This window comes from Puma concolor, chromosome E2 (genome assembly GCF_028749965.1).
Source record: "Puma concolor isolate L17-30 chromosome E2, mPumCon1.1.hap2, whole genome shotgun sequence".
Taxonomy (NCBI): Eukaryota; Metazoa; Chordata; class Mammalia; order Carnivora; family Felidae; genus Puma; species Puma concolor.
Genome location: NC_141681.1, coordinates 5336439 through 5349835, shown reverse-complemented (window position 1 = coordinate 5349835; position 13397 = coordinate 5336439). Strand labels below are relative to the sequence as shown.

The 13397-nt window shown below is 62.9% G+C and overlaps 1 protein-coding gene and 1 long non-coding RNA gene across 3 annotated transcripts in view; one reads left to right on the top strand and one right to left on the bottom strand.

Moving 5' to 3' along the window:
• The window catches only part of NECAB2 (N-terminal EF-hand calcium binding protein 2), a 29701-nt gene extending 19424 nt beyond the window's left edge, over positions 1-10277 (top strand). Inside the window, exons 6-13 of one of the 2 annotated variants that reach the window (XM_086688808.1) lie at positions 1538-1674; positions 3719-3837; positions 4000-4079; positions 6739-6792; positions 7344-7456; positions 8874-8951; positions 9396-9487; positions 9826-10277. In XM_086688808.1, coding sequence (XP_086544934.1) covers positions 1538-1674; positions 3719-3837; positions 4000-4079; positions 6739-6792; positions 7344-7456; positions 8874-8951; positions 9396-9487; positions 9826-9854 — 702 coding nt within the window. In that variant the 3' untranslated portion in view covers positions 9855-10277. Of the gene's footprint in view, positions 1-1537; positions 1675-3718; positions 3838-3999; positions 4080-6738; positions 6793-7343; positions 7457-8873; positions 8952-9395; positions 9679-9825 lie in introns of those variants that run through there. The other variant, XM_086688807.1, reaches the window with a different exon arrangement.
• Positions 8636-12771, bottom strand: LOC147573327 (uncharacterized). The gene is made up of 3 exons (XR_015244631.1): positions 12681-12771; positions 9394-9516; positions 8636-8924 (listed from the first exon to the last, which is right to left on the bottom strand). It is a non-coding gene; the product is annotated as an uncharacterized LOC147573327 (long non-coding RNA).
• Between the last annotated feature and the right edge of the window lie 626 nt (positions 12772-13397).

Here is a 13397-nt window from a genome sequence, read left to right as displayed (position 1 = left end):
ATCCTTACCATCCTTGAGTGACCTGGCTCAGCCAGAACCTCAGTTGTGCCGTAAAGGCTTCTCAGCCGGATCCGGAAGCCTTGGGGAAGGTCTTTGCCGCAGACTCTTGACAAAAGGGGAGAGCCGCACCACCGCAAAGTCTGTGGAAGCCCTCTTCCTTCTTTTTCCCTCGAGTTGAGTTCTTCTCCTCGTGGCCTCTGAATCTTCGTCTCTGGGTGCCCCCCAGGCTCCCTGCTGACCCGAGGGGAGGGGAGGACCCGGGAGGAGGCTTCTGAGACTGAGTCTCGGGCTTTTTCTTGGGAGGAGCCAGTTGGACCTCTCCAGCTGGTCGCTTTTGAGTCTTCCTTCATTTCTCTGCGTAGCATCCTGCAGGCCCACGAGGCCAAGGAAGCCTCCCGGGAGGAAGGAGGGGGTAGGGTCACTTACTCTTCTCCCCACATACTTCACCCCTGTCAGCAAGAACACCACCACCAACGACCACCCTTAGCAGGACCTCCACCTCCCCATCATCGTCTTCCCCATCTCTCCCAGTATCAGCATCACTGCCGTCACCTTCCTCCTCCTCCTCCTCCTCCTCCCCCTCCTCCCCCTCCTCCCCCTCCTCGTCCTCCTCCCCCTCCTCCCCCTCTTCCTCCTCCCCCTCCTCCTCCTCCCCCTCCTCCTCCTCCCCCTCCTCCTCCTCCCCCTCCTCTCCCTCCCCCTCCTCCTCCTCCCCCTCCTCTCCCTCTTCCTCCTCCCCCTCCTCCTCCTCCCCCTCCTCCTCCTCCCCCTCCTCCTCCTCCCCCTCCTCCTCCTCCCCCTCCTCCTCCTCCTCCTCCTCTCCCTCCCCCTCCTCCTCCTCCCCCTCCTCCTCCTCCCCCTCCTCCTCCTCCCCCTCCTCCTCCTCCCCCTCCTCCTCCTCCCCCTCCTCCCCCTCCTCCTCCTCCCCCTCCTCCTCCTCCTCCTCCTCCTCCCCCTCCTCCTCCCCCTCCCCCTCCTCCTCCCCCTCCCCCTCCTCCCCCTCCCCCTCCCCCTAATCCCCCTCCCCCTCCTCCCCCTCCCCCTCCCCCTCCTCCTCCTCCCCCTCCTCCTCCTCTCCCTCCTCCCCCTCCCCCTCCTCCTCCCCCTCCCCCTCCTCCCCCTCCCCTTCCCCCTCCCCCTCCCCTCCACGATCGTCAGTATTAACATCATCTTTATCCCAGCAGCTGCCGCTCGTTGAGTATTTGCTATGTTACAGGGCCTGTGCCGGGCATTTTATATGCATTCTGTCATCCAGTCCTCCATGGGACCTTGTAGGATAGGTACTAAAGTGACTCCAACCGCGGTCGTAGAGGGCAGGAAGGAGTATGTGGGGAAGCCAGGGCTCAAGCCTCCATCTCTGAATCCATAGCCCCTTCCCCGATGCTCCAAGTTGGAGGTGCTGGGGTCCCCATTTCCTCCTGCGAGACAGAGACACCAGCCCCAGGTCCCCCCCCCCGTCCCGCTCTGTGCCAGACCCCACACCCAAGTTCCCTCCCTAACCCCTTTGCCACGTGTGCCCCTTTCTTGCCCTCCACAGGTGTACGAGGGCGGGAGCAACGTGGACCAGTTTGTGACCCGCTTTCTCCTGAAGGAGACGGCCAATCAGATCCAGTCGCTGCTGAGCTCCGTGGAGAGTGCGGTGGAGGCCATTGAAGAACAGACCAGCCAGATCCGGTGCGTCACTGGGACCTCACAGGGTCACGTGGGCATGTGTCTCACGCACACGCGGCCACCTGCTGCTTGCTGGGGCCGGTCGTGTGCCTGGGGACTGAGTGACCTTGGGCCGGGCGCCGCGCTTGTCTGTCAAGTGGGGACGATCCCGTGCCTGAGTCTTCAGTGCCCGTGAGGACTGAACGAGACCGCGTGCGCGTAGAAGAATGCCAGGTGTGCGTGGGGTGCGTGCGTCCGGAGTGCCGGGGAGAAGGCCCTGAGGTCCCAACTCAGGCAGAGCGCCGTGTCGGGAAGGGAAAGCCTGGTGTCCAGAGAGGAGGAGTCCTTCCTGCCAGCCGGCAATGCCAGGCCCTGGGCTCACCAGCCCTCACGTTTGCCGTCCCAAGTTCAGACCAAGTCTCCTTCGCCCTTTCTTTCCAGAGCAGCCGATGCGTCTGGTGCAGAGGGGCCGTAAAGAAATCCGGGTAGACAAGGAAAACAGCCAGCTGTCTACACTGCTGGGCCTCGGATGGCTGTGCCCGGCCGTGCATTCACAGCCAGAGGCTCGGCCCGGCCAGGATATGGGTTGCTGTCCAGTGCGGGGGTGGGGGGTTGAGCATGTGAATGTCGGCCGGCGGGGGCTGGTCCCAACCGGATACGGTCGTGAAGGCTGCTCGGTGACACTGTTCCCAAAATTTGTTTATTCTGAGCCCCTGTGGGCAGATCACCTGGGAAAGGTAAAATGCAGATCCCGGGCTCCGGGCCGCGCCTGCCGGATTGGAATTCCTGGGCGCTGAGCCCGGATCTCTGCGTCCGCGATTCTGAGAGTCCCCGGTGGTGACGGCCACAGCTCTGGAAGCTGACACTTCGCTTTCCTTCATTTTGGGGGTCACTCTCTCGGTGAAAAACGTGGTGTTTTCTCCTGCTGTAGATCAGGCTGCCGCCCAATGGTAGCTGATTTCCTGCCCAGCGCCAGCTCCGTGGCGTGTCGGCGGTTACACCTGCCCGCCCCTGTGCTGGGACCTTCCTGTGGGACTTTGGTGGGGGAGGGGTCAGTTCACAAAGGGGAGACACCTCCCGACACACGCTCCGACCTCAAACTGCCCCAAACCTCAGCTCTTTAGGCTCCGGGCTGCAAAGTCCCCTTAGTCCACCCCGTCCAGGCGCCAGCCACTGGTTCAAAGCCCCGCTGCCCCTGGGGGACTCCCGCTGCAGTTTGCCGCTGGTTTGTGGAGCCTCAAAGACTCCGTGGCCTCCCCCGTCCCCCGGAAGGCTGGGGTGGCCCCCCCGGCCAGGGGAGAGGCAGGCACCAAGGTGCAGAACGGGGGCTGGGCACAGGGCGCGTTTGCTGTGTGTGTCGGTGTATCTGGATGTCTGCGGTGAGTTTTCCAGCATCTCTGGGCACGCGGGTGTCTGGGAATTCACCGAGCGTCGATTGAGCCCCTACTGTCATGCCAGGCACGTGCTGGGTGAGCCGCGTGTGCCTGGCAGGGCGTGCCAGGGCCGTGCACCTGTGTGCACCCCGGTGTGCCTGGGGGCAGGGGACGGGGGACGGGGCCTGCCCCTCTCTCTAGGGCCCAGCTGAGGTCAGGATCATGGATGTTTCTGTCCTGTTCCACGGTCTCTCTGTACCGTGTCTTAGGACTCCCTTTTGTAGAGAGGCGGGCTGTTTCGCGGGCACAGACCCGGGCTCCCCGCCGCACAGGGAGGCGGAGGGGGTGCTGCGAGTTAGGCAGTGGGGTGGGGGCCTGGCTCAGCGTCACCCCGGCCCCGGAACTGACGCTCCCGGGGACGGGGCTGGGCCGTGTGGTCCTAGAATGCAGTGAAGTTCGATCCTGACTGCCCTGCCAGCTGCTGGGTGGTCTTGGTGAAGTCACCTGCCTTCGGGCTTCAACGACTCAGCCGCGACACAGAGGCCATTACGCGTGCCTGGCAGGAATAGGGCCAGACCGGGTCAAGTGCACTGTGTTTGGGCTCACGGCCGCTGCCTAACGTTTGCCAAAGCTGCTGAGAGCGGACGGGGCCCTGCGGCCTCCCTCACAGCGTGTTTCCTCTGCTCACACTGCAGACAGAACCACAGCAAACCCAGCCACGGTGCAGTGGAGACCTGGTGTGCCGGCCCCCCTCCCCCCCAGGCCCCCAACCACAAGCTGGGGGCCATGGAACAAGGGAAGAGTCTTCCACCTGGTGAGAGAGTGTGGCGGCCTGGGGTGGGAAGCATGGGGTGGGTGGGTGGGAATTCTGATAGTGGCCCGGATGCAGCCTGGGCCTCCAAGTGGGACTGGGACAGCGTGGGGGAGGGGGCTGCCCTCCCCTCCCCCCATGAGCATCTCTGATCCTTTCTCCTAGTCACCGCGGACCCCAAGGAGGAGGGGCTCGAAGCCCAGATCAGCCGCTTGGCAGAGCTGATAGGGCGGCTGGAGAACAAGGTAAGCCTGCGGAGCCACGCCCCTCTCCGCTGCCCCCAGCAGGTGCAGGGTCGCCCGGAGTCCGGGCAGGAGCCTGGGAGCCTGGCCAGCAGGACTAGGGGGAAGATGTCCCTCATACCTGTCCAGGAGAGGTGCCCCGGGCAAGGGGCAGCCAGGAGGGGCGTCTCAAGGAACACAGAGTCAGCAGGGGTGTGTGCGGGGAGGGGACGGGGTTCCCTGCGCCTCTGCTCTCAGGCCGGCCTGGGGATGCCAGGAGGCAGCAGGGTGGTGGGTGAGGGACGGGGCATCCCGGCGGCGTCCCAGGAGAGCTTAGAGTCCTCTGGAATGAGGAGGCTCTCATAGATCTCTCAAACACGAGTCCTGTCTTCAGAGGCTGTTTCACGACTCGGCGGGTTCCCGCCGTATGACCGCATTTGTCTCCCGGGGCCACCGTGACCACGTAGCACAGGCGGGGCTCAAACCAGGGCCATTTCTTCCGTCATGTTAGAGCCCAGAAGTCCGAGCTCAGGCTGGGGGTAGGGCTGCCTTCTCCTGGGCATGAGGACAGTCACTTCCTCTCTGTGTTCTCATGCATCCTCCCTCAGTGCGCGGCTCTGTCCTCATCTCCAAGGACACCATCCAGGTCACGTTGGATTAGGGCCCACCCATGTGACCTCATCTTAATTATCTCTTCAAAGGCCTTATTTCCAGGCAGAGTCACATTCCTAGGTGCTGGGGGGGGGGGGGGTGGAGATGGGCCTGGAACTTATGATTTGGGAGAGGATACAGTTCAGCCCAAACAATGACCATGTGTCGGAAGAAAGAGAACAGGTTGCCTTAAGGTTTACCAAAGGGCCCAGGTATCAGATTGTGCATATTTAAATCCTGGTTATACCATTTAGCAGCTTTGTGACCTTGGGCCAGTGACTTGCCCTCTCTGAGCCTCAGATTCCTGCTCTAACCGCAGAGAAAATGTTCAGACTAGCGCTCGTCATGGGGTTGTTGTAAGGATTAAGGAAAATGTCTTTTTTTTTTTTTATTATTTTGAGAGAGAGAGAGAGAGTGGGGGAGGGGCAGAGAGGGAGACATAGCACCTGAAGCAGCCTCCAGGCTCTGCACTGTCAGCACCGAGCGCGACCTGGGGCTCCAGCCCCTGAACCGGGGGATCACGACCTGACCCGAAGTCGGACGTTTAACCGACTGAGCCACCCAGGCGCCCCAAGAAAATGAAGCCTTAATGGCTTAGCCCGGAGCCTGCTCCGTCGTGAGCATTACAATGTTAGCAGTTGTTAGGCGTTGTCACCCATATTCTGACGCCAAACCTGTGCACACGCACCGGACCAGCACCCCTACATCAACCAAGCCGGCGGGCATCTCCGAACCGTACGGTTGAGCGAGTTTACATTTCTCCCGCTTTTCTGAATTTTTTTGACATCTTTTGCGCAAGGGCAAAAAAGCAGTTTGATGGGCTTGGGGTTTCTCAGGGCTTCATGGGGGCGGGGTGGGGGGCTCCCCCCACGCAGAGGGGGGCTGAGGCCAGACTTGGAGACGGGGGTGGGGGGGTGGGGGGGAGGTGGGCTGAGGCCGAGGTGGGATCCCCCCTCCCGTGAAGCCAGCAGCTGAGTGGGAGCGGTGGGAAAGGCTCCGCGGGACCCCGAGGCCTGGTTGTCATAACAACTCCCAGCGCCTCCAGAGGGAGGTTCTTTGAAGCTTATTTTTAGCCTCCGGTCGTCTTAACAACCAGCTGGCTGGAGACCGCGGAGCACCTGGGTGTCCTGGAGACGGGGCGGGTCCCTGCTTGCTGGCCTCTGATTGGTCCGGGCCGCCCGCGGGGGCCAATCCGGGGCCGGTAGGGGGCTCCGCCCTCTTCGTGCCAACCTGGGCCTGGCGCTGCCTGGGTGGGGCCGATGGGGTGCCGGGCGCTCGCCCGAGTTGCAGAAGAATCACGGTTTTGTGGGTCCGGAGGGGAGAGAGCCCTGGCTTCAAACCCCGGCTCCAAAGCTTTGGAGCCCGGGGCCGTGCGCTGCGAAACTGCCGAGTATCCATCGGGTGCTGTGTTCCGGACTCTGGCGTGTGTCGGTGACAGCGCGCCCGGGGTTCCTGCTTTCCTGGGGCTGACGGTGGGGCCGCGCCCACCTCCAGGAGTCGGGAAAGTTAGACAAGATGTATTCGTGAAGCATGTAGCTCGACGCCTGCCGGAGGCCAGTGTTAGCACAACCACCCCATTCAGACCATTATCAGGTTCACAGGGCACCGGGGGTCTTGACGTGGGGTGATTGGCCGGCCGACGGGGGATCTCAGGGCTGCTGGCAGCGGCATCCTGGGTTCAGAACTGTCCTGTACCAAGACTACCCCGCCCCTGGCCGAATGCCCTCTGCCCAGGTCTGGTTGGCTTCTGTGCTTCTGAGATGCCAAGGCCGGAAGGGATCTGTGCCACTTCCTCTGGTGCATCTCCCAGCCGGGCCTCCCAGCCTCCTTCAGAGCCAGCCCTGTGTCTGGAGGGTAGGCGGCCCAGCGAGGCCTGGCCCCGGGGAACTCCGGAGCCCCTGGAACCTTGGGGTGGAGAGGCTGGAGCTCTCTGCTGGCTCTGGACTCTCCGGTTTCATTGTGGTAGTGCTGGAGGCCTCCCTGGGGGAGGGGGCCTCGGTCTCCGACACGTCTTTGTGCTTTGTTGTTTCAGACCCTTTGGTTTGACCTTCAGCAGCGCCTCTCAGATGAAGAAGGCACCAACATGGTGAGGCCTGCTCCCTTCCTGCCCCTCTCCTGTGGCCCCATCCCTGCCGGAGCCAGGACTGAGTTCCAGGTCCTTGACACCCCCTGGTGTCACCCCCTGGGACCACCACGAGGGGAGATGCGGCCCTAGGCCCTGGCTGCCTCTCCAGCGAGGGGTGTTCTCTGATCAACAACAGTTTGGCCCCGGGGCGAAGTGATCAGGACAGTGACCCCACACACTCACCCGACCAGAAGCGAATCTTGATGGGTCCTGATTTTGTGGTGTCTCGGACCAGAGTGCCGTGCGGGCAGCTCCCGGCGGCCGCAGAGCCCCTCTGTGCACATCCTCGTGTGGTGTCCTGCTTGGGCGTGGCTGTCTGCTTTTAGCCATTCGGTCCTCGTTCTTTTTCGCCACTTTTGGCGTAAGAATGAGCCCTCGCATGAGTGAGGAGGGGTCTTGGGTTCTGTTTTGGCCGAATTGCCCTGTCTTCTCTGAAGAAGGTCTGGGGAGGCCGGGTCTCGGGCAGGGAGAGCGGGGGGTGGCCGGGCGCTCACTCCCCTGTGTCCCCATAGCACCTGCAGCTGGTCCGGCAGGAGATGGCCGTGTGCCCCGAGCAGCTGAGTGAGTTCGTGGACTCCCTGCGCCAGTACCTGCGGGGGACCGCGGGGGCCAGGACCTGCTTCCAGTGAGTGACCTGCTTGATCCAGGTGGGGGCCGTACGTGCATGAGGCCGGGCGAGGAGAGGCCGCAGAACCGGGGGTGAGGGTGGTCTGCGGGGGGCGTCGGCTGGAGCCGAGACCTGGGGACATAGCAAGCGCCTCGAGCGGCCCGGTTGTGACGGCAGGAAAGGACTGGGGGCTGGTAGGGACCGTGTCAGAGATGCTCGAGCCGAAGGCAGAGCCGGTCAGGTCTCCTTTGTGTGAAGGAGGGGTGAGTGGGGACGGGTGCGGCCCGGAGAGGCCCCGCAGTCCGGGCGGGTCTTTCAGAGACCTGGGCTCTGGAGCTGGGCTGACGGGACCAGCTAGTGGCCGGGATGGGGGACGGGTGGGGAGAGGCCGTAAGGCCGAACCGACAGGATTGTGCTGAGGGCTAAGTGGGAAGGTCAGGAGGCGGCCAGCAGTGTTGGTGGGGGCGTCGTACAGGTCCTTCCAGGCCACGCTAGGACAGCAGGCGAGGTGCGGTCGTGCAGGTGGGTGATCGTGAGCTCATGGTGGGGGGAGAACGTGGGAGGAGGGGGGAGCAGGACGCCGAGGGGCTTCTCGCCTGTGGAATGACCGTCGTCCCTTCACCCCGTGCCTGCCCGCCCACGGGTGCGCCCCAACGCATGCCGTGTACTGTCGGCCAGGCAAATGCGGTCCCCGGGGTCGCTTGCATCCCCCAGTAACCAAATGCAGATAGTCCCCATTGCCCCCGTGACCTTTGTCAAGCGGCGCAAAGGGCCCCGGCTCCAGGTGTGGTCGGAGGCTGGAGCCAGTGAACTAATGATGCCATTAGCAGTCCTGCTTCGCGGCTCCTGTCTGGTGAAACATGGAATTACCTGGCATTACACGGCGATCGGCACCCGCGAGAGAGAGCTCTCCTCCTGGAGGCTCGGGCTGTGTTCTGAGTGGGGGGCGGGTCAGGCCAGGGTTAGAGAGGAAGGAACCCAACCCCCCAGGCCAGCCGCCTTCTCACTGGGGGTGTCCCTTCCCTCCTCTTCCAGGCCTGGGAGGGGCCGGGAGGCACACAGGTCATGGTCACGCAGGAAGGGACAGGTGCCTGGCCTCCCGGACCACTGGGCCAGGGCCTGGCCTTCTCCGCCCCGTTGCTGGGTCAATTTCAAGTCACAGAGTTTTAAGGATTAAATGAAACAATTACAGAGAAGGCAGGAGGAGGAAGATGTTTTTATTTTGAAAAGTGGGGTTTTTAAATGGCAGTAAGGCCTTTTCAAGTGTCGTTTCGTTGCGATTCGTTCAGTGAGTATTTCCTGGCCCCCTTCTGGGACCAGGCCTGGCATCAGGTGGTGGGGATCCTCACTGAACACACCGGAGGGCCAGTGCTGGGGGCCCCTCCCGCCAGGCTCTTGGGGGGCAGCCCTCCAGCTGGAGCCTCTCTCTCCCCAGCATCGCGGCAGTGAGGCTGGCCGATGGCCTCACCTTCGTGGTCTATGAGTTCTGGGAGACAGAGGAGGAGTGGAGGAGGTGAGTGGTCTGCCCCAGCCTCCTTCGGGGGGGGGGGGGGAGGGAGGGCAGGGCACCAAGGGTCCCTGGCTCCTCGGGCCTCCAGCTGCAGAGTGCTGGCCTCACGGGGCCCACAGGGGCCCTGAACGCCTCTATCTCCACCTGGAGGGACCCCCTTTCCCCCAGCTGGGCTCTGAACCCGGGTTCCTGGCCCACCCTGGTGGCCAAGGCTGCTTGTGTTTGCTACCTGCTGCCCCCATGGCTAAAACTCCAGAAAGGACCTAGCTGTTCTCCCTACCAACCGACCACTGGCTGTTCCGAGGCCAGAGCCGTCAGCCTCCCCTCCCCCCAGGGCTGAAAGCGCCGAGCCGGGCTGCCTGGGCAGGGGAAGCCCCCCGGCTCTGGCAGGTCCTCCTCGCGAGGTCCCGGGCTGGAGGCTCAAACCCCCCATCCCCCGACTCACAGGCACCTGCAGAGCCCCGTGTGCAAGGCCTTCCGGCACGTCAAGGTGGACACGCTGAGTCAGCCTGAGGCCTTCTCCCGGATCTTGGTGCCAGGTACAGGGAAGCTGGGTGTGCAGGGGGTCCTAGAGAGGAGGGAGACCTAGGGCCGGAGGGTTAGGCCAGCCCTTGAACACGAAGGGCAGGGCTACGAGCTCCATGAGTGGGAGAGTCGGCTGCAGGAAGAGGGCAGAGTGTCAGGGTGGCTCTAGGTGCCCCCCCGTACCCCTAACTCCCTCCCCCCAGACATTACTTCCCCCCACTTGGAATTGGCTCCTAGGGCCCCCAGCGAGCACCTCCCCATAAACTGGACATGTGCTTCCCACCCTGGCCGTGGTCCCCTTGGGGAAGGAGGCCACCTGCTCTGCCTCACGTCTTCCCCCCGCCCTTCCCAGCTGCCTGGTGCACCTTGGGCCATGACTGACCACCTCCCGGAGGCCTTCGGATGAACCTGCCACCCTGCCCCGTTTTCTAGAAACTTTGGTACACATACCGTCTTTTCACTGTACTTCCAGACAAGAATGTAGTTCCCTGCTATGTGAAGTGAAGGAGAACCCCCTGCCGTCCCCCCAGACCCCCCCCCACCCCCATCGGCAGAGCAGCCGCAGAGCTGCCGGACCCCTGCTGGAGCCAGAGGGCAGCAGAGAGAGGGAGGCCTCCTGGAACCCCACCCCAGTGGCCGCACATGACCCTCCCCTCCGCTGGCCACTGCCTTAGCGTCCTGGTAGGAGCCGAGACCTTGTAGTGCCCAACCTAGGCCTGTGCCCGGGCCGCACAGGACAGTAGAGCCCACGTAGCCCGTGCCGTGCTCGGCCGTCAGGCCCAATAAACTCTGGTCGGGAACGGCCGCGTGCTGTGTTTTCCTTCCGCGTGCTCTAGTGACGGCAGCTAGAGGAGTGAAGCTGTCACGGGGTCTGGGGCCCCTTTTTAGCCATGAAATCTTGACCATATCACACCCCGTCTCCTTATCTGTAAGGAGACACGCATTTTGACAAGTCGGTGCCTGTTACAAAGTTCCCGGAGGCCCCAAGGATCACCCTCTGGCTCGGTAATGCATGAGGACGCCCAGAACCCAGCAACAAAAGGGTACAGACTAAAATCATCCAAGGAAAGACGTGCCGGGGTCCACGGGCAGCCAGACACAGAGCTTACAGCTGTCCCCTCCTGTCCCAGCGACGACGTGCATAGAGTATTACCAGGCAAGGAGCCGACCCGAACCTCAGGGATCAGTTTCCACTGGAGGCCAGTCCTCCGGCCCCTCCGGAGGTCAAGCCGATACCTCTGGGCTGAGGCCCCCGCTCAACAAAGACATCTGGGGTCGGGACGTTCCAAGGTCCTAGAGGTCACGTCCCAGGAGCCAAGGGCAAAGGCCAGACGGCTCCGTGCACAGTCTTGGCACACCCATCAACGAGCTATTCAACCACACGGGAGACCGAGACCCTAGACTTCCCCTCAAGTCCTGTTCTACTATCTCTAACTTCCCCTCTCCTGTCTTGGTGAGCAGCAAAGGTGTCCTACACAAAAGGCGCAAAGGACGAGGAAAGCGAGAACCACGGATCCCCCTCCCAAGGCAGGAGGGAGGGCAGAGACGGAGGGAGGCCGGAAACCAGGGCAGGTGGGAACCCCGGGGCCAAGGATGTGCCTGGAACAGGCAGCCTGTGACAGGGGGAGGGATCAAAGCGGTCACTGCTGGGAAGGTCCTCTGCCCAGGCCATCCCGCCGGCTCGGGCTCCCGCCTGCCGCCTCCTGGCCGGGCTCGTAGGCAGCAGAAGCGGCAGACTTGAGTCCTAGCGGCGCAGGTCCGAGCTGCAGGTGCTCGCAGCCAGCCTCTCAGAGCCCCTCGTTTCTCATCTGGAAAGTGGGGGGGAAGACCCTTCTTTGAAGACTGCCCGGCCCCCAAGAATGGTACATCACTGGGTCCCGCCGGCAGCTTCGGGAAGCGCCCCCGAAGCGGGGGCTGCTCTGAGGAGCTCAGCTGTTTTAAAAATATTCTCAGAGGGGCGCCTGGGGGGGCTCAGGCGGTTAAGCGTCCGACTTCGGCTCAGGTCATGATCTCACAGTTTGGGGGATCGAGCCCCGCATCGGGCTCCGTGCCGTCCGTTCAGAGCCTGGAGCCTGCTTCCAATTCTGTGGCTCCCTCTCTTTGCCCCTCCCCCACTCGTGCTCACCCTGTCGAAAACATTTAAAAAAATATTCTCAGAGGGCCGAGGCTCTCTGGGGTGCAGCCGAGGATCCCCGGGAGCTGGGCGGGTTACACTGTGCTACCCATGACGCCCGCTGGCCCTAGCTCTTGGCTCATCTCTGCTGACAGCAGCCCACGAGCTCTCGGAGCCTCCCTGGATGCTGAGGGGGTGGGAGCAGGCTCCGAGGAGAACAGATTTCCACCCTAAAAGGCATCAGAGCTCCCACGACTTACACGTCACCTCCAGGCACGCAGGCTGCCTGTGCCACCCTGGGAGCCGCAGGTTCCCGGGGGGGGGGGGGGGGGGGGGGGGACACAGAGAGGCCAAGTAACTCACCAGAGGTCACACAGCAAGCAAATGCCGCCACCTGGATCCAGACCCAGCGCTGCCGGCCCCCATCCTGTGCCCGAACTCCGGTGCCACACGGCCCAGACAGCTGGGGAGGAACGGCTCCGGGTCGGCACCGGAAGACCTCAGGTTCCTCGCGTAACGACCGTTACCATAGGGCCCGGCCGTTCCGTTCCCAGGCACACACTGTGCCCCAAAACACAGCAGAGATGCACTCAAGCAAATACTTGTGCCCGAATGTTCACAGTGGCTTATTCACAGCGGCCCAGAAGGCGGAAACGACACCCTTTGATAACGGATCAAACAAAACGAGGTCCGGCCGCACAACGGAGTATTATCCAGGCACAAAAAAAGACGGAAACACCGACCCGTGCCAAACACGACTGGCCCTTGCAAACGGGACGCCGCGTGAAGGAAGCAAGTCACAAAGTGACACAGCGCGAGATCCCACTCCCATGACAAGATGCCTGCGACGGTTAAGTCAATAGAAATGGAAAGCAGATGAGCGGCTCTCAGGGGCTGGGGGAGAAGGAGGAGGGAGCGACTGCTGAGGGGGGCGGGCCTTCGTTTTGGGGAGACGAAAGTCATTTGGAACGAACGGTGGTTACACAACAGCGATCGACCCTGAATCGCACCCGTGAAGATGGTTAATTTTGTGTTATATAAATTTCACCTCAATTAACCGCCCCCCCCCCCAAAAAAAACCCCAATCAACTCACCTGCCCAAATGGAGACCTTCACCACCTGCGTCCGATGGCCGACGACATTCTTGCTGTGCCCAGTTCAAATCCCGAACCTCCCGCCGGGGGCAGTCCTGTGGGGAAGGGGGGGCAGGTCCTCAGGGGACCGGCAGCACCCGGGGCTGGTGTCCCTGCCCGACTGCCTGGGGGCACCTGACCCAGCGGCAAGGTGCTCCCCCTGCGCCCCTCAGGGCAGAGAGCCAATCACTGTACCCCCGAAACAGCACTCGGTCTCGGCCGCAGCTAGTATTGGACAAGAGGGTCTCCATGCTCACACGTAGGTGTCACCGCGGCCCGGGACCGGTGACAGGCCAGGCTCGGTGCCGCCAGCTCTTCAAGTCCATTGCCACTCACCCTCACGGCCTTCCCGGGGCAGGAGGAGGGGCTGTCCTTGGCTTTGTTTTGGAGGAGAGCCAGAGGATGGAAACTGAGGCCCAGGAGGCCGAAGGAAGGAGTGGGTGCTGACCCACCGGAGGGAGGACGCCGAGGCTGAACAAGGCACCAAGGCGGTTTTCCTGGGTTAGCAACCTGAGCACAAGGGCCGGCCAAGGTCGCACAGCTGGTAGATGGCAAGCTGCAGACCCGGAGCACATGCCCAAAGCCCTCCGTGACCCCACGGTCCCCTGGGTCCAGGACACCCCTTCAGCTCTTCCTTCCCGCTGCGGTCAGAAACCTGAGGGAGTCCCTTAGTGTCAG